General features: G+C 41.8%; 7 protein-coding genes across 7 annotated transcripts; 3 read left to right on the top strand and 4 right to left on the bottom strand.

The window, feature by feature from the left end:
• Positions 1 to 1423: 1423 nt before the first annotated feature.
• MELLADRAFT_115354 (uncharacterized protein) lies at positions 1424 to 3801 on the bottom strand (the record flags this gene model as incomplete). The annotated part of the gene is made up of 3 exons (XM_007405507.1): positions 1424 to 1815; positions 2326 to 2589; positions 3753 to 3801. The coding sequence occupies 3 exons, from the start codon at positions 3799 to 3801 to the stop codon at positions 1466 to 1468; spliced, it is 663 nt and encodes a 220-aa protein (XP_007405569.1).
• Positions 3802 to 8015: 4214 nt separating this feature from the next.
• On the top strand, positions 8016 to 8693 carry MELLADRAFT_59945 (uncharacterized protein; the record flags this gene model as incomplete). The annotated part of the gene is made up of 1 exon (XM_007405715.1): positions 8016 to 8693. The coding sequence occupies one exon, from the start codon at positions 8016 to 8018 to the stop codon at positions 8691 to 8693; it is 678 nt and encodes a 225-aa protein (XP_007405777.1).
• A 1727-nt stretch (positions 8694 to 10420) lies between these two features.
• MELLADRAFT_92367 (uncharacterized protein) lies at positions 10421 to 11386 on the bottom strand (the record flags this gene model as incomplete). Its single annotated transcript, XM_007405506.1, has 4 exons — positions 10421 to 10455; positions 10524 to 10733; positions 10800 to 11278; positions 11337 to 11386. 4 exons carry the CDS (start codon positions 11384 to 11386, stop codon positions 10421 to 10423), a joined length of 774 nt encoding a protein of 257 aa, XP_007405568.1.
• Positions 11387 to 12996: 1610 nt separating this feature from the next.
• On the bottom strand, positions 12997 to 13733 carry MELLADRAFT_92366 (uncharacterized protein; the record flags this gene model as incomplete). Its single annotated transcript, XM_007405505.1, has 2 exons — positions 12997 to 13196; positions 13271 to 13733. The coding sequence occupies 2 exons, from the start codon at positions 13731 to 13733 to the stop codon at positions 12997 to 12999; spliced, it is 663 nt and encodes a 220-aa protein (XP_007405567.1).
• Positions 13734 to 17493: 3760 nt separating this feature from the next.
• Positions 17494 to 20208, bottom strand: MELLADRAFT_92365 (uncharacterized protein; the record flags this gene model as incomplete). Its single annotated transcript, XM_007405504.1, has 12 exons — positions 17494 to 17820; positions 18019 to 18229; positions 18282 to 18400; positions 18462 to 18557; positions 18625 to 18705; positions 18769 to 18915; positions 18974 to 19090; positions 19154 to 19405; positions 19480 to 19793; positions 19869 to 19955; positions 20031 to 20126; positions 20187 to 20208. 12 exons carry the CDS (start codon positions 20206 to 20208, stop codon positions 17494 to 17496), a joined length of 1869 nt encoding a protein of 622 aa, XP_007405566.1.
• A 274-nt stretch (positions 20209 to 20482) lies between these two features.
• Positions 20483 to 20975, top strand: MELLADRAFT_92364 (uncharacterized protein; the record flags this gene model as incomplete). The annotated part of the gene is made up of 3 exons (XM_007405716.1): positions 20483 to 20568; positions 20627 to 20826; positions 20878 to 20975. The coding sequence occupies 3 exons, from the start codon at positions 20483 to 20485 to the stop codon at positions 20973 to 20975; spliced, it is 384 nt and encodes a 127-aa protein (XP_007405778.1).
• Positions 20976 to 22295: 1320 nt separating this feature from the next.
• On the top strand, positions 22296 to 22811 carry MELLADRAFT_59943 (uncharacterized protein; the record flags this gene model as incomplete). The annotated part of the gene is made up of 1 exon (XM_007405717.1): positions 22296 to 22811. The coding sequence occupies one exon, from the start codon at positions 22296 to 22298 to the stop codon at positions 22809 to 22811; it is 516 nt and encodes a 171-aa protein (XP_007405779.1).
• Between the last annotated feature and the right edge of the window lie 3584 nt (positions 22812 to 26395).

The raw sequence follows: 26395 nt of genomic DNA, 5'->3' as shown, positions 1-26395 counted from the left end.
TGAAGCAGCTAGACCGAGGAGTAAGAACCCCAATTCCAAAATGACAAGACCACTCGAAAAACCAAACGAGGTTGACCTCCTTATAATTTCCTTCAACTTCTTCCAAGCGGCGGCTATCCACTGAAGCCCGGTGTTATTTCATTTATCCGTTGATCAGACTATGACCATCAGTATATAGCTATCCCTCATCCACCTCCAGCAAAGATTGAAACAGGGATCTGATATTCCTTCATCTCACCCCACTTCAACGTACACAGTCAATTCACAATCCTGGTTTTCCTTCATCTCCTCTTGAACTTCCACTTGAGACTTGTTCTACTTAATCGGACTCGTATCTGTGATCTATGATCTAGTGCGCCTTTTCACCCCTCACATCCTTTCTTTGAGAACTCGAGATGATGTAAAAAATATTACCAGTTGAAGTCCATATATGACAACCTCTAGCATTTGTGCATAGAACCAATTGAGGTAAAATACATTCCTGACAAATCTGACAAACAATTTCAATCCAACTCATTCAAACTGTACTTACTCGAGTCCTCTGAATAATTTTTTTTTGGTCAATCAAACAAAAATAAGATATAATCAACTATGTAACAAAAACTATCTTTTTATTTTGTGTACTTTCTCTTTTTCCCAATATGAAGAATGACTATAAACCAACAAAGTCATTTTTATCAAAGACAAACAACAAGAATCCTGAAAAACCCAATAACTTTTTTTTTCTTTCTTTCTTTCTTTTGTTCTTTCTTCTGTAACAACAATACACAAAAACAACCAACACAAAAAAAGAAAAACAAACAAACAAAGAAGCACAACAACAACAAAACAACAAAACAAAACAAACAACAACAAAACAGACAAAAAAAAATTGAATTAATAGAAAATTGGAAAACAAAAAAACAAAAAAATTGGTAAATCAAATCATAAATGATATCTTTTCTTTCCCGACCCCACAGCTTTTATACTCTACTTTTAAATTTCTATCTTGAAAGTTGATACTTTTTTTTTTTTAAAAAAAACTCTTTTTCACATACACACCACCCAGGCAAGAAAGCATGAAATCAAAGAGCCCAATGGGATAAGAAGGAGATAAAAAAAGATAGATATAGATAGATAAATGAATCGGAATAAGAATAAGAATAAGAATCAAAAAAAAATATATAGAATTGTTGATAAGAATAAAAACACTTTGATAAAATCTTAAAAATGAGTTTAATAAACTTTTTTTGGGGGGTGAATGTGAATATAAATGTATGATAAATGAAATATGTCAAAAGAAAAAGAAAAAGGAAAGAAAAAGATGAAAAAGAAAAGAAAGAGAAGCTTCTATTGATTTTTCTCTTCTCAACAAAGAGAAAGAGAAAGAGAATCATGGTACATAATAATTTTTTTTGGTGGTGGTGGTGGTGGTGGTGGTGGTAGGGAAATGGTTTTGGTAAAGGGAAAAGAAAAAGTAAAAGGATTATTGCAAATGTGCCATTTGAACGAGTGTATCTAGTACGTGCTGAGGTTCCATCATCGAAGGTGGTCGATTATTATTATTATTAGGTACATGAGGATGAGCTTGACCAATCATATTGTTAGGCATTCGTCCGTTTGATGAGTTTCCCATTAATGGCGAACCTCGATGATTATGGGTATCGAGGATTGAAGAAGTTCGCATTTGATTCATAAGTGGGGTAGCTAATTGAGATGTAGATGAATGAGTTGGTATCATCGTTCTTGCTGGTGGTGTAACAGTACTCAGCATTGAAGAAGGAGCTGAACCTGGTCTTGCAGCACGACTAGAACCAGCAGAAGCACGTGCTCCACCTTGTCGTTTGAAACCTTTTAATCCGTTTCGTTCTTTAAAACTACTAAGCCATCCTTCACTAAGCTTAAGCCAATTACTTTCTGGTACCCTAAAATGAGTCGCAAATTCTCGCCACTTTTCTCGAATTACATCTCCATTAAGATCGATATTAGCAGAAACGGCTTGTTGACACCATTTCTCTAGAGCTTCAGTGACTTGTACATGTTTGGTCTTTTGCTGTCTTCTACGATTAATTGAGGTAGCTCCATTGGTGTTATAAAACTGACTATGAAGTGTAGTCGTATTTTTTAGCCATGATGAAATAAGAGGTTGAGAGAGTTTAAGTTCAGGGTATATCTGATCAAAGTGTTTAGCGGTTTGAGTTTGATTTTCACCATTGTGTTGATACCAAGTAAGGATCTCGATTTTTTGGGCAAGTGAAGCCACTTCTCTTTTTTTAGATGAAGTCGTATTTGGAGTTGTAGAAGGTGTAGAAGTAGTAGAGGCTGAGTTAAGGTCCGAATCTTGACGTTGGTGATAATCTGTTGTGAGGTCCTGCGATGTGCCTACCATCGAAGGGTTGGCCATCATCTCAAAGTTGAGAGGAGTACGCATATCAGATAGGTTATGCATCTGTGGATTATGATTGAGACCGTTTTGTTGGTGACCATAAGGGTTATTCTGCTGCTGATTACAATAGGACGGGGGAGCATGATCGGCTTGAGATTGACCCATGGATGAGACTCGTACTTTCTTATTGGCATTATCAGACAGATCGTCTGGATGTTGAGGTCCTAAAGTTGATATCAACAATGTGATTTAATTGAGTCAGTTTAGGAACTAAGACTAAAGTCAAACCAAGATGCAGGAAGGGTCAAAGCACGGGAACCTACTCTTATTTTCATCTTTGATGTGAGGCAAACAGCTATTTGAGAAAGCTTTACCGTCATACAACAACTTGGCCAAACACTGCTTCTCACTCAAATTGAGTTCCATTTCGGTCTTTTCGATGCAAGTAGAAGCTTTGAGTTTCTCGATCAATCGAACTTCAGCTATAAGGTTAGTTGCGTAATGATCGAAAAATGCTTCATCATCCTCTGAGATCGGTTGACGAGCTTTGAGTTGTTCCTTGATAGATTTCATTCTTAAATCATTATACTGATGAAGTCCTTCAAAGCCTAAGATGGCTTGTTTTAGTGTGAATGACATATCGAATGTCCAAGAGGTTTATTTGAATGATGAAGGGAATCTAATGACGACAGGTCCTAAAAGAAAAAGTAAGGAAGCAATCGATGATATGTTTTTTTTGAGAAGCCTGTTGATTGAACAAGTAACGAAAAAAAAGTGACTTGATGAATGGTTAGTTGAAGTTAATGCTGGTACTAAGACCTGATTGAATTTGATGTAAGAAAGGATTGGACATGAACAATTCGATGGTAAAAGTGAGGATGGATGATTGGTTGTAAGATTGATCGAGAGTTTGTCTGGGGCAATCAGTGGAGCAACTACAACCTACTACACAGTCACACTACACTACACTACAACATATTACTGCATAGGCTGAGACTTTTAATCTGTAGTACAACTGTAATTCAAAAGATCATACTCAGCTTAAGCATATCTACTAAATTTTCAAATCCATCTTTATTCTCATTCAAACACCCTCGAGTCCGGCCTCAGCTGCAGCGCCCTCAGGTGATCCATTCTTCTTCAGCTGCTAAGTGATACAAGAATACCCCGGGGAGGATTTGCTTAGCGACTCAGGATGGTTCTGAGCATGCTGGCTGAGAATAATCAACTTCACAAACGGTGGTGACATGCAAGTGGACCATTTGTATGGAATGTTTTGAATTTCAGTACCAAGGTTGATACTATCCGGACTAGGAAATATGATCACTCATGAAAAACATCAATGAAAGCCAAAGAAAACATTTCCTCGAGAACTGGGGAGGATGACTGTGGACTAATGCAAAAGCTCTCAAGGTGACCTCTTGCATGGCTGACATGAGTCAAAATCACAGTCCTTAACCACCAGGATAAAATCATCCTGAAGCCCGCTCTAAGACTCCGCCATATATATTTGCCACACAGAGATTTAGACATGCGATTAAGGTATGAAAATGACCCATACTCGGCCGTGAAAGCCTCCAGTGCAGGGTGTGATGTACAGTTTGAAATGCATGGAGCAAGTGAGGTACAGAATCAGATGGACTTCAAAGATATAACAAGATGGAATAACTTTGTCCTGTTCTGGCTTGTATGTTCTTGATGTTATGTTCCATTTGCTCCTCATATGTACAATCCAGATGTGTAAAAGGTTTGAAAGATCTTTCTGACTGTAAAGGATTTCTTTGATGAAAAAGATTGGTGTATGAAACTTCTACAAAGAATAATGAGTTTTATATTGAGGTCTTTCAGATTTTATCATAGTTCTTGATAAGTATTCAAATGAGTCGGACCACATGAGACACATGATAATACACAAAGCTTTCAATTACAACCACAGTGAGAATAATCAGTGCTATGGAAAATGTGTGGCTAAAGTAAATGTAGGCAAAGGAATTGGCTCAAAGGTTCTTGTATGTAATTCCCAATAAATATGAAAAGTTGTTGGACATGAGGTTGCCACAGCCAAGAATTTCTCTAAATGTCATAAGAAAAAAGGCAGGGAAATGCAAGCCTTTTCTGTAAATTAAGCTTAACTCTAAGCTGTGCCACCCTTTTACACATATGTATGTAGAAGACATGTAACCCATATCACCAACATACATAGATGCCTTGGATTGCGGAATCATTGAAGGCATCATTGGATTTAGACCCTTGGAAAGATCTTGTCCCACAATTTGATACAAGGTATTTTTTGGCGCAAAAAATACCTTGAATCAAAAACTTTGAAAGATTCTGTCTGAAGATTTGCCAATCCATTTGTACATAATCTTCTGTTGAAACTCATCATGAATCAGAAGGTACAAGGAACAATGATACTCTTGGACATGGGTTGCCACTCCGCCCAGCATATATTTTGTGTTTATTTGCATAGTTGATTTCATCAGATAGAGGAGAAGGACCTGGCATATGGTTATTTTATACAGTACTTGGTTTATTTGAAGTCTACACTCCCTTTGAGCAACTTCAAATCAACAATCAAGATTTCTGATTCAAGATCCAAGAGAGTGTCTTGATTTATAAACTTAAGAAAGTCCCATTCAGTCAGCTTTTGCTTCTTTCAGGCTCAAAAGTCAAGTTGGAAGCAGTTCAAACACTAGCTCACTTCATTGACTTGCACTGTTGACATATTTAGGGTACTCAAAGTAAGTATGCACACGTACATACTTTTGTGTGCATACTTTTTTTTTGGCGGGGAAAAAGAAAAAAATATACTTTTGGCATCGGTCTCCCCGCCAAAAAAAAGTATGCAGCAAAAAGTATGTACGTCTGCATACTTACTTTGAGTACCCTAATTGAAATTTTATATCTTCAAATATGTATGCTGAAAAGTTTCAATGTACAATCTCTTGGATAGCTGAGAGATTGACAGATTGTCCCTGCCTTTTTGCCTGTCTTAAGAGACTCAATAAAATTTCTGGTTCTTTAAAACACAGGGATGTCTCAAAATGTACAGCTTGCTGTATTCAGTTTGAATAATGAGTTTCCTTCAACATGCACATGAGACAGATCTTTTCAAGGTCTTGCCAAAAAGGCCTGATCCAAACTGAAGGGAATTATAGTGCAACACTTGTGAAATGTTCTGTTGCCAGTACCTAAGTAGAGTTTTGTGAAACTTCTGTGTGTGTTCAATGTTGACAGCGCACAGATGAGACAACTTGAGTTTCCAATCTTGGATCTTTTTGGATTGTGCTGACTTCAAATTGAAATTAACTCATTTTCACCCCAATGATGCAAGGAATGATTGGTACATGTTCTTGGAAGGTCCTCTCCTTCTTAGATGCCCATCACTTGTCAGTCTTGAGGAAAGGCATTGATTTTTTTGAGTGACTTTGTATATATGGTCCAGGCTTCAAGTGGTGCAAGGAAATTGGAAGAACTTGACACTCTATCAGAGTCTAAATCCACCTCAAAGCAGGTTTTTACAACTGAGCAGTGCCTGCCCCCCAACAGGCAATTGGACTCAAAGCATTAACCTGTGCTGTCAATATTTGTGATTGGCTCCATTTTCCCATCATGACACTCCTTCCCTTACTGCATGTCAAATGATTTGTTCAATTGTTTCAAACCTTTCTCAATCCTGATGTAGACTGATCAGGCACCAAAGTATGAGAGTGGGTAACTTGTTGCTCTCAAAACTAATGATGAATTGACCAAGTTTTGGTAAAAAGATGGATTCAATTCTGTGATCAGATCATCATTCAAATAAATCTTCAAAGACACACTCAAAATCTTTGATCACAATACTAGCTTTAGCCTTTAGCACAGCTACAAACAAAACCTACAGACAGTTCTGCACAATATATCCTGCTCCTGTTACATCTTCTCAGCTTGATGATCTATTCCCAGAGTTCTATGTGAGCCACTGAAAACAAAACCACACACATGCATCACATCACGCGCCAGTGATGAACACACATCTTGAACCAATCGCTCATCCATATCCAGGTTTATATGACGGTTATCCTGTGATATTGTCTATGTGAGTCTAGTAGTGTCATATCATTCAAAGTACACTACCAATGTTATAATATTGTTATCAGGGTTGTGGATCCAGTGATTTGCAATTCCTCCAACCACTGTGCAACCTTGGCCTACTTCTGGACCACTGGCCCTGAGAACCCATGAAACAGCCCCTCCAGCCGGTCCAAGCTCACAGGCCATGGAACATCAGCCCAGCAATCAGCCTGTTGATTCCAGATTTTTCCAAAGTTGCAAATCACAACAAGTGTTGTGACCGTGCTGAACATTGATTTCAATGTAGGCATGGCACTATCAACTTAATTTTCAATGACTTTCTTAGACTCAGAAGCTCTCAGCAGCCAAGCTGGATAGAAAGCCTCACAGGGCTTCTAGAATTCTGGGTAAAGAGCAAGCCATATCTCGACGTCTCCAAAAGGAGGCAAAGAGGGATATGGTCCGCCAATGGCAATGGGGTCAATGTGATGTTGTAAGAATCTTGTTGGTAAATAATCAAGCTGTCCAGAATAAATTCATCTCAGGCAAAAGATGTCATCCTGGGATGCTGATTATGGCTATGCCCTGATGATGATTCATATGCTAGTCAATCATCAGCGAGCACAATCTTGACTGATAACTGATACCGAGTTGCATTGAGTGTGCTTAGCGTAGCTGGGTATGATGCATGCAGTTTTATGATTGAAGAGGAGAAAAGTACTACATAACCTGAGGGCATTGACGCTTTTCTCAGTAGCGCGCTCTGACAAGCTTTGAGTCTGGCCTGACACACATTCGCCGTGGGCACGCCACTTTTCTAAACTCAACACTTGATGGTGCTGATTCATGACATTGGGACAGACTTTCAATCATGCTAGCTTTGATGAAACTTGTCAACGCGATGAGCGTTTGGCAGACTGAGTGATTGACTTGCTTCATTATATGTAAGCTGGGTGATAGCAAATCCCTGATGTGTGATCTTGCTTTTTCCAAATTCGGCCTATTCATAATTCCGCGGTCACGTTAGAGGAGAATGATTTAGAACACTGAAAAAGCTTTGAAAAGCTGCATTACTGGCCCGAATGACACGGTCTCATTCTATGCTCCACAGACTCATGAACTTTACCACTTCGCCTCACACTAATGCGAAACCTGTTAACTTGGATGGTGATGTTAAGAAATTGCCGTCAACAAATGCATACATTTAAGTTTTGAAATGGCTCCAAAAACCTCCAAAAATGGCAAATCGCAATGGCGAGCCGCTCGCATTCACCGCTTGATTCATTTGTAATTGCTTTTCCTTTCTTTCAACTCATCACATTAATTTGGCGAGACCATTTACTTTGTCTTTTTAAAAATGGAATGCCGTTCTGTCTGAAAGCGCTACATTTTGACAGACCAAATAGGCCAACATCAGGACTTATACGAACTGATGCTGATCGATGAAAGATCTATAAAGATGACTCGTTCAACATTGGCTTTCTTATAAGTAGTCCACTTCATCAAATCAACCAGCACTCATACGCACATCTCTTCAATCTTGAAACCAATTCAAAACAAAACAAATTGTCCAAAAAACCAGCAGCCCACTGACACAATGAATCCTCACAACAACTTCCAACAGAACTTCGAAAATGTTAATGAGCAAGCAGGCTCTCAATTCCGAGCCGATCTTTCTTCATTGGATCCTCTGCTATTTGGTACACAAGCGTCGACCTTTGGAATTACTCCCAATCAGCCTGCCATGAGTGGGTCTGGTCCATTCCCTGATACATTCGTTCAACCATCAATCCATACTTTGTTGAGGGAGGCTGTCAAGAAATACCTCGCGGACAAGCGTGCAGTGGAAGTCAAAAGCTCTCACGCGTTGTTCAATGTCATAAAAACACATGCTGCCGCCGCCGATCCCGATTCTGTAAATCAAATTCTCAATGATCTTCGAAAGCTTCTACAAGATAATCCTAGTCAATTGCAGTCTACCCAGCCAGCCTACAACGCTCCAGCTGAGAATACTGTCAAAGTAAGCAAAAAGAGAAAATTAAACACCATAGGAGAACAATCAACAACCGGAAGTCAAACGTCAGAGACTGCTACGGCCAAGGAGCCAAAAAGCAAGAGAAGTGGGTTTAAGAGGAAGCCAGCTCCTGACGGGAACATCAAGAGAGGTAGACCAAGGCGTACTGAATTAGCGAGAGAGGCGGCCGAGAAGGCGGCTGCTGCTGCTTCTCAAAGTCATGATCCTCAAGCTGGGCCTTCTAATCAACCTGCTGACTGATTTTCTTACTTTCTTTTCATGTATTTATCTCATTCTGTTAGATTCAAATCTTATATGGAAGCGTAGTTTTTAAAGAAGACACTTGCCAGAAAAAACTCTTTCGAACAATCCCTCTAACGTGCCCTTCAAAGATTTGTGATTTGTGATCTCTGATCACCAGATGCTCAAAATAGTATGAAGAATGTTTCAGGGTGAGATAAGATCTCATTTCTTGGCTTTTTTTGAGAATCATTGAGGTGTGGCAAATATCCAACTTAACAGAGATTTGAATGTTTGTAGCACTCATGTTTCAATTGACATGCCAATCCATCAAGTATGGGTAGAATAATCTTAATGTCTGCAGACTTCCAAGTGATAGAATTTAGCGCAAGCCATAATTGATGCCCCAAGTGAGTCATGGGTATCTTGAATGAGGACCCAGGAATGCGTCTATTGAGGTTGGTGACGAAATTTCTGACCTTGGGGACTGCGACGCCGGTCGAAAAAAAAAATCCTGATTCTGACCTTTTTCGTCACCAACCTCACCAGCAGGAGTTTTCGCTGGCCCGGCTCCGAACCCGAGAATCAGGGCCATTTCCGCGCAAACAGGGGGCCGGGTTCATGTTGGCTGGGTCTCAAAAGCAAATTGAATCAGATGGAGATGGTTTTTGATGGCACAAAAACTTGTTTCATGAAAAATATGCAATATAAAAATTGTATGTCATAATGAATGTGAGTTACTAACAAGCGTGATTTGATAAAGAATGTAATTTGATACTTAAAGATTGAATCCATAAATGTAACTTGATAATGAGCGTGATTTGATAATGAATGTAAATTGATCTTTGATCAAAGAATAATAAATAAGAAACAAGAAAAACAGATCCCTATTCATCTACTTCTGGAGCGCTTGACTTCAATTTTTGTCGCTCATGATTGTACCTTTGAATAAGTTGAGGAATATCTATATCTCGTAGCATCTCCCGGATGACCGCAGGGATTGAATAACAACCCTCTGTAACTAAAGAAAAGTTTGAGCCATCAGAAGGCCTGAAGATGTAGAGGATATCCGAGGCGTCCAGGAGAGCATAAGTCCAACTGTCTCTAACCCCTTCTTTAGTAGCCATTGCCACCGGGTAAGCTGGATTATAATGCAATACCTGTACACCAACATGTGATAACTCTCGTCTTGACGTTGCACTTGTCACAAAGGCGTGTTTTCCCGCCACGTGCTCGTATACCACTATCGTACGCGCAAGATGGAGTGTCTGAACCCAAAATAATTACATGAAAGATCAGCAATCGGTCACAATTCGTAACAAAATGTTAAACATACATTGTTCTTGATGAATATGATGAATTTACCTGGCTTGATTGGGTTTTCAACCCCAATGAAGCCTCCATCAAGTAATTGTTGCATGTCCAAAGTGTGATCCATGCTTGTGTTTGTGGTAATCCCTGCAAGATTAATCTTCACGTGCATATTTCATTGATGTCGACGAGCGGCTCCAGCTGGAGTTCCAGAGAACGTCTTCATGAAGACAGCTATGGCCTTTGAGCAAGCGCTAGGCTTCATGCTACCGTCGTTGGTAGTTGAATTCAAGTCCTGCTTTAAGTGATCAACGTTGGTTAGCATTCGTTCGTTGCCTTTATTCTTGGCAACTTGACTATTGTGCCATTTTCGTATTCCCAGTATGTTCTTGACGTGGAGTTTGTTGCCGTCAACGAGGCTCAGTAGAGCTTTGTTGCTAAATGTTGAAGTAGGACCATTTGAGCTGTGAGGCTTGTCTATTGGGAGAGATATGAGTTAGTCTATTGATTAGAAGATATGTTAGAATAAGTAGTACATACCACTAGAGTTGAGAAGGTTTGATATTGACATTGCAGCATTTTGAATCACTTTGGGGTCAAGAGTCTCCGTCACTTGATCAAGCATGAAATTGAGACGGTTCTTCTCCTTTGTCAACCTGGCTGCTGCTTCAAAAGCCACGTCCTCGGGAAATTCACCATGTTCAAATTCATAGTTAATTCCATAGTCCTTCGCAGCGCTAGTTGAAATATCTAAAATTTAAGGACAGTAATCAGCTCAACAATCAAGATGAAGATACATTTCTACAGATCACATACCTGGAAACGGTTCTTGACATTGGTTGACAGTTGAGCTGACAATCTCTTCTATATCATCATCTAAATTACTGAGCTCTGTTCCAACCATCCCACAAAACTCAGCCAAACTGAGAGCGCGTTTATTAGCAATTTTGAGATCTTCAGTTATATCTTGATTTGAGGGGAAATCGCGAAGGTGATTGAGGTTATCTGGGTTTTCTTCATGTAAATCTACTTGATACCCCGCGTGCAGGTGTTCTGATGGTGGCATTTTCATTCTACCACTCATGATGCTCTTGACGACCGCAATAATCTTGGGCATCATGAGACGAGCATCAAGAACACTAAATTTAGGAGAAATTATTCTCATCCATCCAAAGATATGCTCGCAAGGTTCGGTTCCATGTTTCCATGGACAAAAAGGGAAATCAGCATAATATTGTCGATGTGAAATGATCAACACCAACAGGGATTCAGCAAGGGTTGAGAATATCTTGAAGCTTGCGTGAGAAATGCAATTGAGATGGAAGCTCATCAATCCATTTGTCTTGTTATGACGTTTGAGAAGATGTTCCTTCCACATCCATAGGAAGAAGCCCGCGGTCCATACAGCCCAAATTTGTTCTCGATGACCAATGGATTTGTTCAACCAGGCATCACATAGTTTGCCAATGATAAACAAGTATACTGTTAGACCAACACATTCTGGTTTAGATAGTGTAGTCGCGACTGTCTGAGAGCAGAGGGTTCGTAAGGCTCGTCCATCATCTTGCTTATCACAATCAAAAATATCCTTGGTAAGAAGTGGGCTGTTTGGTGTTTGTAAAACCTGAGAGAGATCTTGAAGAGAGAAAACATATTTTCCGAGAGTTATCAGACAAGATCCTGATAGCAATTGATTTGATCCAGTCTTCCTAGCATGCTTAGGATCCTGTATGGTCACGACTGGGCGGGGTGGATTACCAAAAAGTGGTACTTTGATATTAACGTCAAGATCAGTAGTCAAATAAGATAAAAATTGAGTTGAGATTTGATTTAATTGGGCCTGTGCAGCCAGTTCAGTTGCGGCTCCATTGGCACCAATTGACAAGACATCGATGCCCGCAGCCGAACTCATTTGAATGACGGTATGGTGGAGTTCTGTGATTTGTTCTGCTCCTTTGTTGGATGGACTGGCTAACAGAGCAACCACTAAAGTTGGGATATTCGGAAGCAGAACTTGAATGGTGTAAGCTCAAATCTAATGGTCAAGACGATATCTTCTCTTAGTGTACTGACAAAGTAGAGTATGTGGTCAGAAACAAGTACTTACTTTTGAACATAGCAACTTCTCCTTTTTGATTTTTTCAAGCAATTCTTGAAGTTCTTCCGGGTTATTAAATGGTATATCACCACCTTGGGCTCCTACAATAAAACCGCAATGATGGCAAAGAGTTTGGACACAAACTGTCTGATCTGAGCCAACTGCGACAGGTCCTGAATATCCAAGCTCGGAGAGTATAGCACCTGCTCGATTGAAATTGGACTGAGTCATCCCATCTTCAATTGTGGTCTTACTTTGGGCCCAATCCAGCCATTGACATTGTAGTGTCTTTCCAACAAAGTTCTTCGTGACCAGCTTCAGTGCACTCTTGCTCATGGCACCCAGAGTTGTGAGGCAGTCATCAAGATGAGCATTGAACTGCATACCTCGTAGCGTCTTTCCGGGCTCCTCGCGCTCAGCGCGAATAGAACATCCCATGATCAAACCTCTAACCACTTCACGGTTCTTGAATAGTCCTCTCCTAGCGTCAATTGCCAAGCGGTCAAGAAAATTGCCAAAATAGCCATTGGTAGAAGATTCGAGAGATTTGTTGAGCAATTTGAGATCCTTGTGCTTTTTCACAAGAGCTTGGTACTTATCAAGAGTTACTAGATAGTTGGGCGTGTATTCAATGCCATCTCCTGCGGCATACTTGTGGTTGAGAGCTTTAATCAAACTGCGGCAGTGTTTTAACTCGAGGCATGGCTGGCAAGGCCGTATAGGTTCTCTTCGGTGGCGCTGAAAAACCTCCAGACATTGTTTCGAGTGAATGGCATTGCGGTCACCATTTCGCTTGACCACCCAAGTGCATCAAGTTTCCAATGTGGCAATCAGTTGAGATTTTTGTGCTGGATTGAGGTCCGACTCAGTAAAATTGCCAAAGAGTTCCATGCAGACCTTGTGGCAAAGAATCCCTCAATAGATAGAGTAGGTGTTGTCCAGAAAATTCAAGATTGTGCCAGTAGCTTGTTTTCTAACCCAGGTTGCATCTGTAAGACCTGGGCAAACAGTATCGACTAGATTCTTGTTGTCAGGTTGAAGAGCCGGGTATTTTTTGAAGTATGAGGTCAACATCTGGTTGCCTCTTAGTCCAGATGTGGCATCCTTACACGCCCCTGCAATAACATAAAGCACATCAGTGAAAGTTCAATAGAAAATTGATGGTAAGAAATGTAAGAGAATAGCTTACCACTGCTCCAGTGGGCTCGTGCACCTTCAACTTGTCCGCGGCAAAGTGTAACTGGAGCTGCACCGCAGTGACAGCTGAAAAGCTTCCCCTTCAAGATCTGTACAACTTTACAACGTATGCAAGGCTTGTTTGGGGTTGATAGAGGGCATAGCAAAATGACATCGCGTTGTTTGGCAATTTTTGGTTTTGTTGAATTGAGACTAGATTTTTGACTAGTATTACTGCTAACAAACACGACCTCATCATCAGAAGAGATGAGGTCTACAATCACATTAGACAATGTACTAGCACTAGCTGCTGGACGGGGTCGCTTTGGGGCAGGTTTGACAGTAACTACAGCAATGGGATTGGTGGTAGGGTTTGAAACATTTCGGCGCTTGACTCCAATTAAGGGGTTAGTTGCAGCTGGAGCGGGTTGAGAATCCTTTTGAGCTGGTTGTCCGAGTGCTAATAGATAAAACATAGATAAATTTGAGGTCAGTCAACTCAGACAGATTCTTAAAGGGGGAGCACCGAAGAATCGGGGGAAAAATTCTGAGAATGTGAGAATGAGAATTTTCTGAGAATCTGATAATACACCCTCTTGGTTTAAGCATACTTACATGTTGCTTATGTATGCTTACACCGGGAAAGTTTATGTCCAAAACCTTATTGATACACCTTGGACCCTCGGGGCCTGAGACCTTTCACAGGCTCAGCATTATGCTGGCAAGTGCCTCGTTTTGCGGCATTTTTTCCTGACCTTTTGCACATACTCAACTGCCAATGACAACATGCCCTTGCTTTCCTTATCCTCCAGCTTAAGTCATTTACCGCATCAATTTTTGATTTTCGACGAACTCGTATCTCGTCAGCATACATACATCATTGATTGAATGAGGATGCACTATCACATGAGCTATCCAAAATGGCTGCACAACTCAAGTGCAATGCTCATCACTTTGGCAAGTTATTGGGAAACGATAGAGACCTGATAGAAAACAATGCAACTTTGGTTGAACAAAACCATGGCCAAACGAGACGAGAAGGGGGAAGGTTGGGTGAGGTGACTGTGAACGAGAGACATATGGCGTGGTTTACGATCTTCGCCGTTGCCGGGGTGATGATAGCGTCGTTTATGATGTTCATAATCATCCAATTTTCCTGAGAGAGGCGAGACAATTATGTATGCAATAGAATGTAAATAATATGATGGAACATGTATACGACTTACTGCAAACCAGTTGATTTGCATCATATGTGATGTGTACGTTTTTCAAATTTCTATTGCTTGCAGATTGCCAGAAACTGAAAGGATCAATACTACAAAATAATCAACAAGAGCAGCCAAATTTTATCCAATAAGCAACCGTACTAATTTCCTTCAACACATAAAACAACCCAAATGCAGTCGTAACAACAGTTTGACAAAGAACTCGGCATACAAAATGTTTAAAAAGTGGATGTGAGTGACACAATCAACTTGAATGAAAGGGATTGATGATGCGAGCAATGAGAAATTAAAGAAGACATCACCAAAAATGATGTTATGGAAATGGTCAAAAGTTGTGACAGGCAGTACAAAAACCTATTTGCACAAGATAGGACAAGAAGAACCAGATTTAATGACCAAAACGTTTTGTGTCTTAAAGGCTTGTCAGAATTTGGTTGGGAATTTACATACACAATTTGCAGTATAAACCCATACATCATGGGTAGGTGGGGGTTTCTCAGCATTCTCAGAGCGTTCTCAGGGGATCCCCCGCTTCTTTGGTTTACCGCTTAAAGGTGATATTGAAAGTAGTGCTTACCCTTGACTTTATCACATATCCTGTCAAACTTGAGCTTCACCAACAAGTCCGATGGCGAGTCGTACTTCCCTTTTTTATCGATTCTTTTTTTCTTGTCTTCTGGCGAATCCCAAGAGGGATGTTCGCGTGCCTTGTTGACCCATTCAATAGCCAAAGCCACACCTTCAGGACCTTTTAAGATATTTCTACAACCCGTATCGGAACCAAATAGGCTATCGAGCTTTCTATTGATACTCAGCCAAATGCCTTCTTCCGCATCGGCTGCAGGTAAAGATGGTGGATGAGAACAACTTATATATATCTTGTCGGTGTGTGTAGCTGTGGTGATGAGTGGGAATTCTTCCACAAGGCGCAAGGCCTCCTTCATTACATCAATGAGTAACGGCATGATTGGAGTTGATTTGATTGAACGGTGAAACAGCGATAGAGTGATGTTGCAATGTGTTGTGGTAACTTTAACTTTAACTTTAATCAGCAGTGGGTACGGTGGTAGTCCTGGTGTGATTAACGTTGATTTCTTTGGATTTCAGTTCACGGCCGTTGACTGTGTTCACGCTGATTTGATCAAAAACTGACCAAATTTCGAGGTTTTGGGCAAAATTTTGCCTTCACAACGACCAAATTTAGTCAAAATCTGACCCAGATTTTGACCTTTTACGTCACCAACCCTATGCCCAAAACCTCCAATTCTGACCATTTTGGTCACCAACATAGGTTAAATCTGGGGCCAAATTCTGACCTTTTTGGTCACCAACCCCAATAGGCGCATTCATGGGTCCTCTTCACCACCAACATATTTACCTCGGATTACAAAATCTGAGGTGTCTCCGGATGCAAAACCTCGGACAGAAGCTTCCCAAGGTTTTGATCCGAGGTAATTCTCAGGGCAAAAAAATACCTCGGGCAAAAACCTCGGACAAGGTCTGTCCGAGGATTTGCCTCTGATGATGCGTCAGATTTCTCAACCCAAGGCATCTATGCTGGCAGTGCTTGAATGTGGTATCATTTTCAAGCCATGAAGTAATGGTGATAGGGGATAGGCTGACAGAGCAAGGGTGTAAGGAGATTTGAGGGTATAATTAGACATTCTCAAGTCACTTGTACATGTCTCCTTATCCCAAGGTCATCTACGTTGAAAGAATTGGAAGCGATTTTTTTTGCCCAAGAAGCCATGATGTATTTCACCCAAAGCGTTGCGGGTTCCAAAATGGAGCTATGTATCTGATTCTTTAAAGTTACAGCTTATCAGCTGTATAGCCCACCCCTCTGTGCCTCAATGGTGTATCTTAGATTCTCGTAACTTGCCTTTCCCAGCCGTCTATGATGGGAATCTTCAAAGTTGAGAGATTGGCGCCACTGTCATTGTCAAACCAGTGGATCAGGGGTACCTTGGATTGAGAGCACATTACCACATCAAACATGTTCAGTATACAGCTGTTCCAACAAAGATTGATTTTTTTGGAAATCTCGCCAATGTGCAAAACCCGGGTTTTGTCCCTCACTTGATTTTGTCTCTCCGCTAATTGGAAGAATACAGGAAATAATAAACCTGTAATCAAGTTTTGTCTTTGGTTTTAGCCGCTGCGGAGACAACTTTCTCCAAAAAAAAGTTGTCAACCTTTCTTGGAACGGCTGTAGTGACACCACGGGAATTATTAAGTTCAAACCCCAATTGAGCAGAATTGTGGTGTCTGAGTCCGCAACTTGTCTCAATTGTGGATCTAGTTCCCATTACATTCACATTATGTTCACAAGTTTCCCTCAGGGTTCTTTGATAACACTTTGTCACAAGACATATACATACAAAGGCCCCTTTCAGACTGTTGAATCTCTTTCATATCACATTCCCTGTCCTCTCTCTTTACGCTTGCCATAGACATTCTGCCAAGAATGTTTGGCAAATCCAGATTTGATGACTGTGGCATCTTTATATCCAATGGAGTCAGGATTGAGAAGGGTGAAGCCTGACCCGTCCTTGACCTGTCAGCCCACAAAATTACAGCTTGAGGGAAACTTGTGAACCTAATGTTGACAAATTGTGAACAAGATCCACAATTGAGACAAGTTACAGACTTGGACACCACAATTCCGCTCAATTAGGTTTTGAACTCAATAATTCCCGTGGTGTGAGACTGATCAGTCTGTCTTCTTAAGCATGTATATGTTACATGTCTGATTATGGACAAGCATATCAGAACAATAAACAGCTCTTTACATACTGGCCATGTCAGGAACATATTGATTTGAGCTGCATCCCTTTTAAATTTTCATCTTCATTGCTCTCTACATATATCTCAGGCCTATTCTCCTGTTTATCATTGACTCATGATCTCATCTTCGTCTTATTTGCTCTTTACCTGGTGTCTATCTTATCTTATCATCTTTAAAAGTACATGCTTGACCTCTATTACACCAGAGAGGCGCCACGGCGGCCTACAGACGGTCGATCAATGCCGCCTGGAGGCCGTAAACTCTTCCGTGCAGGCAGGCGGCCTCCAGGCGGCGCTCAGGTACGCCGCCTGCGAGCCGCGTGAGAAGCCGGCCTGGCGGATGGCATCTTGACGACGGGTGGCAAGCTGCATTCCGCCTCAAGACGGCCGAACAAGGCTTCCGCCTGCAAGCGGCGTGGCAAGCTGCCCTGGTTGGGGGCAGCAAACGGGTCGGTGAGCCGCTCGATCCGACTGGCTTGCTACCTTGGACCTCTGCGACGGATAGGGACCCGACTTCATTGGGGCAATTTGGGCTCACGGGAGAAACCAGCTCAGGTCGGGCACATGCAGCAATACAGCAAAACACAGTCATTAAATTTCAGCAAAAGGACAAAGGAGAAGAATTTAGCGACAACATTCCGGGTAGTTGAACAATTGTATATAGATGTAAAGTTTTGTAATATACATCATAGATACACAATTATTCAATTGTACATAATTCAATATATTATTGAATGTTTGTTGTTACTTGGTTTCCGGTGTTGCTGGATCCAGGATTGCCGGCACGCCGCGCAGCCTCTTGCGCCATACGTTCCAGGATGGCCTCTTCGGAAGGGAAGTCAAGGGCCTTGTCCTGAGCACGCTGTTCGGCTTTGATAGTTTTGAACCAGACGGTCCCGGGAAAATACTTTTTATCCTCCTTGAAAACTAGCTCATAAAAGCTACCGTGGGACGAATCGCTGTCATTACAAGGTTCTGATAGAATAGATACATGCTGAGCTGTAGACTTACGCGGCAGCATAGTTTTCATCACGTCGCGCGCGCAGGAGCGCAAGCTGCGTATCAATATTGGCCCACACGGATTCACTTCCTTTGGGGCCTTTAACAATGATCCGTGCGGCTTCCCGACGCTGAGCAAAATCATTTGTGTAAGCGAGGTGTACCAATTGACGAGAAATCATCAATACCCACCATGTACGCTATTCGTGCCCGTGTGGCTTGATCAGTGGCTGCCCACACAGCTTCCAAGTCGGCCTCTTCCCCAACGGTTCCACATCTAACAGCGACCTATATCATGACAAATCCGATTCGGTTCATTGTGAGAATAATTCATGAATATTGAAATTGAACTGACTTTTTTAACCAATTTTTTGATGCAGGGGACTGGGGTGCCGACAACCTCCTTGGATTTAGCATCATGTATACCAGATAAAAGCTGGAGTTTGACAACGTGAGCGTGAGCGAGTTAACCTACAAGTCCCTGAACGATGTGACTCACAACATTGTGTAGCTTTTCTCGACCATGCTTCCCAGCGTCTCTGAGGGCTGTAGCATAAGATTGGGTATCGGTGGCGTGCTCGACACCTTGGCGGTTGGCAGGCAGGTACTGGGCCTTAAAAGCGATGGTTTCCTTGGCAACAGTTTTCTACTGGGGTTACTCGATTCAGAGTTGCTGCAGAATGATAAATCAATAAATTACTGACCTTGATCATATTAAACAACGAGTTTGGGAGATATCCTTCGGCTTTGTTGCTAACCGCTGTGTATGCCTCCAGGAGCGGTGACCATAGGAATTTAAGCGCCATGGGGTTGATCAAACCCTATTGGCCATAACAAACCGAGTCAGATCACCTGTTGTAAGTGTAAGCAGAAAGGAGTCTTACCACAAGCTTTGGGCTTGACTTCCAATTCCCGTAGGCCATCTCGGTAGGGTTAGAAGCAGGAAGTGCAACCTGTTGCTCCTCTCCTGCGCCTTGTTCCTGTGCTGCAATGGGCCCGGGTGCAGATGCGCCGCTGGTCCCCGTAGCGAGTCGGTTGGCCAGCGTGTCAATCTTGTTATGAAGGCGGGAAATTTCCATTAGGAGCATTGATTGAAAGGTTGCTCCTGCGAAATGTTGGCTGTTTTCGCCAAAGACCTTTCGCGAAAAAATTCAGCCAAAGCTTGAGTTTAAATAATATGAAACAAAGAGAATCTGAGAGTGTGACGTACCTCAGCATGGGCCAACGCAAAGGTCCGGTGTTTGTCATCTAAACCATAATGATCGGCCATGGCGTTGAATACAATCAAGCTCTCACCGACTAGAGGCTCAGCAAAAACCAATGGCAAATCGTCAGTCCGATCGTCTGGGCGCTGCGACTGATGGCGTCCGCCGCCGTGTCCTGTTGCGATATGGCCGAGGGATTGGCAAGAACTATCCTCCCTGCAAAAGCTGCCTCGTCGACTCGGAGAAACAGACCGGTGGTCTCGGCCTCGGTGGCCGTTAGTAAGATCTCCGCAGTTGCTTTCGCGCGTGGTCCTTTCGGCTGGATGGTACAAACGGCGTAGAAATTGATTGGGGGTTTATGTTGATGAGTTAGGTAAGGTATTTTCAGACTCACTGTTTGGGTTCCTCACACCTCCCTGGCTGTTGAATCTTTGAAGGCTTGATAATCCACCGCCACCCCCTTGAGAGTCAAATGGTCCAGCTCGGAAAGAGGAAGCAAGAAATTAGCCTAAAAGGGAGTTTATGGAGTGATTAGATACGCAAGATATCAACTCACCGTTTGAGTGACTCGCACCACCGAGGCTGTTGAATCTTGTAAGGGTTGAAGGTGATTGGAATCCATCGCCACCACCTTGAGAGTCAAATGGTCCAGCTGAAAAATATTCAGCAAGAGAAATAAAAATAAAACATAAAGAGAAAGACTTACACATACTAAAAGATGAATCCGACATCATTGCAGCAGATCAATAGGACAACAAGCCAAGAGTGAGTTATAAGACACCAGGCTCTTGATTCCGCTCAAAGGTGGGTGGATTTTGTTTGAAAAACTGCAAAGGTCGATTTTTCAATCTTAAAAGCAGCTGCAGTCGGGCCACGCAAAGTCTTTTGCATCTCTTCGCCCCACGAGGTCTTATGAGAATGATTTTGAAATTCGCCAGTTTGTTCGTTCAAGACCTTTCGACTGTCAAAGGACTCATTTCATCATATCTTGAAAACTTGATTTTGACAATGACCAACCAAAAACAAAGCCGATACGCCACAAGAAGCAGCACTCGGGGACATTTATCTGGTGTTCGCAAGGTTCAAAAGACCTCGTAAGTCTCCTTGCGTCGTGTTTATTTCCCTTATGCTTATTGCTTTGTTGTGATTTAGGGAGTCGGGTTCAAAGAGGAACACCTCTGACAAGATCGATGCCGAGGTGGAACAAACAAAAGTCAAAAGTGAATCAATTGGAGATCAATTCCATGGCGATACTGAAGTTTGGGATACACCCACACCAAGCTATCGTGCAATTAGCACCGGTTCTAACAGGCCTACGCCGGAGGTCACCCTTCCGGAACGCCCGGTCTTAGGTATGTTCACTTTCTACTTCAGCGTTATGTAGGACCAGTATGTTGACAAAGTACTCTGTCCATTAGAGTTCCCTGTCGACGGTAGTTTTGTGATCTTTCCGGCTCTTTGTATGATCATGGATGCGACCACCCTTGAAGATTATCTTTGATTTGCCCGTGTGGAACCCGATGAAATCGCCAGAGTGATTCCCATCCTGAAGGAGAAGGGTGTCAATCAATTTGACTTATTTTTATTCCAGGAATATGTGAACAAGGATGTTATGAAAACTTGGGGTATATCGCCTGGGACTGCGGCTCGAATGATGGTATATGCTCATATGTTCTACCAAAGCCACGTAGATTTGGACAGGCAGTATTTGGGGCCTTCAGGATTGTAATGAAACTATGCGGATATGGTATCTGGCATATTGACCTCATGATGACTGTTTGCATGATTGTCCCAATATGCTTCCTTTTGATATGAAGCGATATCTGAGTTCAAAGGATATTGATTAGGATATCCTAACCACACTACACAAAATATAATATTTTCTGGGCAGAAAATTAAATTATTGATACACAAAAATATTGAGAGGCCAGGAGAAGGGCAAAAAATAAATATAAATATGCATCTTGTTCCCTGCGGTGAGAGCTTCACTCTCCATATTTTTCCATATTTTTACAGTCCGTATTGATAAGTGTACTAACAATAAACCTTCATAATCATCCAATTACAACCTGTAACAAGCACTGAAATTTGGCTCATTAGTGTTTAGAGAAACTTGTGATTTCTGAAAACGCCTATAACTTTGTCAAATCTGCCTCAAAACACTCGATTTTAAGTGCATTAGAAAGCTGAACTCTTCCTCTCGAACTTTCATAAGATCAAGAACTATGTAGCTAGTATGGTAATCATTCTATAGATCTGTATGTACAAATGCATAAATCAGACTTCATCTTTTCTAGCAGACCAGCATGCTGTGTGGTCCCATTATGAACTATTTGGAGGACAATTCCAGCTTACCAATGCACCCAAAATCGAGCGTTTTGGACCGGAATTGAAAAAGTTATGAGTATTTTCAGAAATCAAAAGTTTCTCTAAACACTAATGAGCCAAATTTCAGTGCTTGTTACAGGTTGTAATTGGATGATTGTGAAGGTTTATTGTTAGTACACTTATCAATATGGACTGTAAAAATACGGAAAAATATGCAGAGTGAAGCTCTCAACGCAGGGAACAAGATGCATATTTTTATTCATCTTTTGCTCTCCTCCTGGCCTCTCAATATTTTTGTGTATCAATAATTTAATTTTCTGCCCAGAAAATATTATCTTTCTTGTAGTGCCATGAGCCTCATGCACATCGACATGACCTCCGGGATCTCATTGAGAGGAGGGAGATTGTCTCAATGTTAATAAAGACCATTGGGAAAGTCCTTGACATTCAGCCCATCTCCCATTCTGTTCAATCATATTTGCGATCAAACATCATGGGCTATCCCATTAACCCAGTTAAAATCAAACAACCTTTCATCTCTCGTAAACTCATTCAAGCTATAGAAGAGGCACGCGATCTCGGTCAAGATCTTCGCCGCGAGGATCAATTGCTCCGTTTATTAGAAATGGGTGAAATGAGGATGTATGCGACCATGACTACTCGATTGAAAAAGGATGGCTCGAATTATGATGATTGGGTAGACACTTTGAACGAGAATGTTTGGTTCGAGGCGAGGTGCACTCGCAATTACTTGGATGAACCTCGCTCGGAAGTCCACACCCTTTTCGATTGGATTTTGGACAAAGTCCTCTTGGCCATGATTCGTGCCACCGTTCATCGAGACGCTGTCGAGGCCCTTTGCATAGCCTCAGACCCACATGACGCCCTCATGTGGATCGAATGGTACTACAATATGGAATGTAAGTGCCTTCTTCGACTGAAATATGTTTTGACAAACTCTCATCAATCATCAATTTGTTCATGTTTTAGAATGTACTCACCCGCATAACGCGGGTATGTTGAACATTTGGAACAACGGAAGGACATGTTTGTAAGCCAATTATGAGTTTCGGCATGAGCACGATACTGATGTTGTTGTGAAATATCTTCAGATGAAGTCACCCAGGATTGATCAATGTACTCTGGAGTCCGCAATCACTTTACTTCTTGTACTTTTATTTCTTGATATTGTCACATCTTCCTCCTCATCACCACCTATCTAAATTCATAATTGAAATGCATGGGTTAGATGGAGAAGGTTCATTTGTGAAGAAAAGTTATACAAACTTGCACACTGCTCAAAAGTCAATTCGCCTCCTGTGTATTACCCTGCCCTTTCCTAACTGCTCATGGTTCTGCGTTCCAAACTCTGAGTCCTTCTTTAACAGCGTCGTTCCATTGAGCCGGTGTGACAGTTGGCTGTTGACAAGCAGAAAGCCAACGATGAAGGTGGCCCTTATAATGAGACGCCGCATTCAGAATGAATTTGGGCGAGTCAACATGATCAACGCCCCAAAGCCGAATTGAGGAAACCCTCCGCTTGATTTTTTTGACCTGGTTTTTCGCCAGTTTGCACTGGGCATCATGACAGTTATGCTGAATGTTAATCACACACATAACTTCCTGGTAGGCACATTTGAAAAAACTGATTAATAACAAGCACACCATCCCATTCAATGTATGCAGGTACATACTTTGACATGAGTAAGTCCAATTTGTTCGGTCAAATGTACCTCCCGCATTCCATAGAACTTGTTGATTGGCCCCCTTTGACATATTTTGAGAACAAGATGTGTCTTGTTTGCAGATACCCCGTCCAACTTCCAGATAGACTGTACTTGACCTATTGCTCGTGGAGAGTTAACCTGCAATTTGATAAGTGTATCAAATATACGTCTACTGACCCAAAATGATAAGAATGATGAGGACTCACAAGGACAAAGTCATTCAATTCAACCTTGATATCTCCAGGCATCATGATATTTTCATACTCCTTCAAGTGGGCGCGGACCACCGTGCTTGGAATGCATGACGGCGGCGGAGATTGAGTTGGACATTTTGCTGAGGTGGACATGTCAGATGTATAAAAGATTAAGAGTCCGCAAAACCATCACTTACGTCCGATGGTATAAATTGTAGAAGGCCCTGGAGAGTTAGCCAGACCCATGGCCTGGAACAATTTGGGTACCAAAGATAACAATTCTTTCAAACGAGGGCCACTGCTTACCCGAGTGTCAAGCTTATAGTTGAAGAAAGATGAACCTGAGACAAAAATTCTCAACATTTGACGAGTATTTGATGTGTTAGCTATGTCTTGACCCGGACTTTGATGGTTTGAATGAATGGAAGCATGTCGAGTGACCCCATTGAAAGATTCAAGTTTTTCAGTTGCAAAAAGACAAGCTGGACCAAACCTTCGAATTGAGTCTTGTAGGTGAAGGAGCATGTGAATCTTTGGCTTATTGACCCAGCGAGCATTGAGAGCAATCAGATTTTTGAGGAACCTAGAAATGTGAATGTCGAGTTCGGCTAAGTACATTTTCATGTCAGGGATCTCGGTCTGAAAAATATATGAGCTCAAAAGGCAGAGAGAAGTCCACATTTCGCGTTTTGCCTCCGTAAGATGTTTGAACAACACAAAAGGAACTGTCTGTAAGACCGTCCGGAATTCTTTACCCACTAGACTCTGATAATAGGTGATCATAGTGTTTGGTTGAATAGGTGGCATTTTTAAACCTCTGGCATTAAAAGCTCGCCATCGGCCGGAGAGATCATTGTACATATTTGAACCAAGCTTGATATTACCCAGTTCATTCATGTCATCTTTGAACAGATACTTTTTGCACCCAAGTAAACAGACATGGAGAATCTCCACTGGAGTATCCTTGTGTCCGTCAAAACCTACACACAAAGGGTGATAGATCAGCTGAATCCAAATCCAAAGATATAGAATTAACACAATACCTTGGAGCCGCAACATGGGATTGAAGATGTGTTCCCCATGTTGAGCATTGACTTGTTGACATAGTTTCTCCACTTCAGAAGGAGGAAGAGACTTGTGTGCCACATGAACATTATTCTGGAAAAACTCATTCATAGGATCTTGAACACCGAAGTTGCGGCCCATTGCTTCAACACGGGTTTTGGAGTGGCGTTTTTGAGCGGTGGCCCACATTTCCTTGGTCCAGCGTCTAGTTTGGTCCCAGTCGCGGCCGGGTAATAGGCACTATGAATCTCAGCAAGTCAGTCTTAAATTCCCCAGCATGAAAGTGTAAATGTGAAGTCATACCTTTTCTCCATTGTCATCTAGTCCAAGAAAATCTCTGACAAAGTCCTGCGATTGTTTGTTGGCCTGCTTTGCCACATGTAAGTCACACATATGACAAGGAGTAAGAGTGTTTGCTGGGTTGAGAGTATTTGATATCTCGGCGTGCATCGGGGAATCACCAAGGTGAAAAAGAGACACCGTCATTACCATCACTTCCTCGCCAAGGTTCTGATCATATGCAAAGAAGCCATTGGTTCTATAATCACTACAGAGAGAAAGTTCTAGTTAATACCAAATATAGCAATCAGATATACAACAAGATCACTTCACTTGAGATCATCAACGACCTGATCAAATAACTCTAGGGCTGTAGCGCAATTCAAAGTTGCCAGGAAGTGGATATTGAATTCTTGATTGGTTAGAATGGGCGGTAAGCCAGCCAGCGTGAAGTAGATACTCATGTGTTTGTTCCACTTTTTGGACACGTTTCCAGAAGTGTCGTTGGAATATAAAGCTAGAGGAATATGTCGGATCACTTTCCCTTGAGCCTTTGCTCGCCAAGGGTTCGAAATTGGATGGCAAGGGTCAGTGGCATCGACCGAATCTGTGGTATCTGTGTCAGTACGGCAAACACACCAGAAGGATGCAAAATAAGACTTACTGTACATATATTCGCCACACCGGTTCTTCAGAAGGACTTCATGCTCCAACTCAACATGATCAAAAGTTCGCCAGAAGTCTTTGCAAGGAATGTTAAAAAGGACATCTGAATTGAAATCTTGATTTTCCGGTATTATGACTCTGAAATTTGACCGGTGATGAGGGTCTGGTTTCACCACTGCAGGCAGACACCTTGCCATAAGACAACTTTCTTGTTGGAAGAAGAACACCGGTACTACAAGCTGCTCCGAGTTCAGTTGGACAGGCTCGTAGATGTAGTAGTGGGAATTGTTAGAAGATATCATTTGGACTCGTAAATGTGGCGGATAATCTTCACGCCACTTTGCGCATTGTGACAGACGGTTGATTGGACCATCAATGGTGAGCTCGGGCACGTAAACCAAATGGGGGCTGACTAAGGGGTTCGCCAACTCCTAAAAACAAATTTAATTAGGTTAATACCTGAGAAGGTCACCCCTTGTGAAAAAAGAGGGCTAACATTGATTATGATAGTCTTGATATCTAATCCAAATAGTGGATTACCACATGGACTAATCCGCTCACGTATCTTGAGTCCCAACTGAATTTTCAACCTTTGTACCAGTCTCCTCAAAGTACCCCATTCAGGAAGAGTGACACCAAGAAGCCGAAGGAGGGACCGAATT

The sequence above is a fragment of the Melampsora larici-populina genome (genome assembly GCF_000204055.1).
Source record: "Melampsora larici-populina 98AG31 unplaced genomic scaffold MELLAscaffold_4, whole genome shotgun sequence".
Classification (NCBI taxonomy): domain Eukaryota; kingdom Fungi; phylum Basidiomycota; class Pucciniomycetes; order Pucciniales; family Melampsoraceae; genus Melampsora; species Melampsora laricis-populina.
The sequence above is the reverse complement of the archived record's forward strand: the minus strand, read 5'-3'. Positions and strand labels throughout refer to the sequence as shown.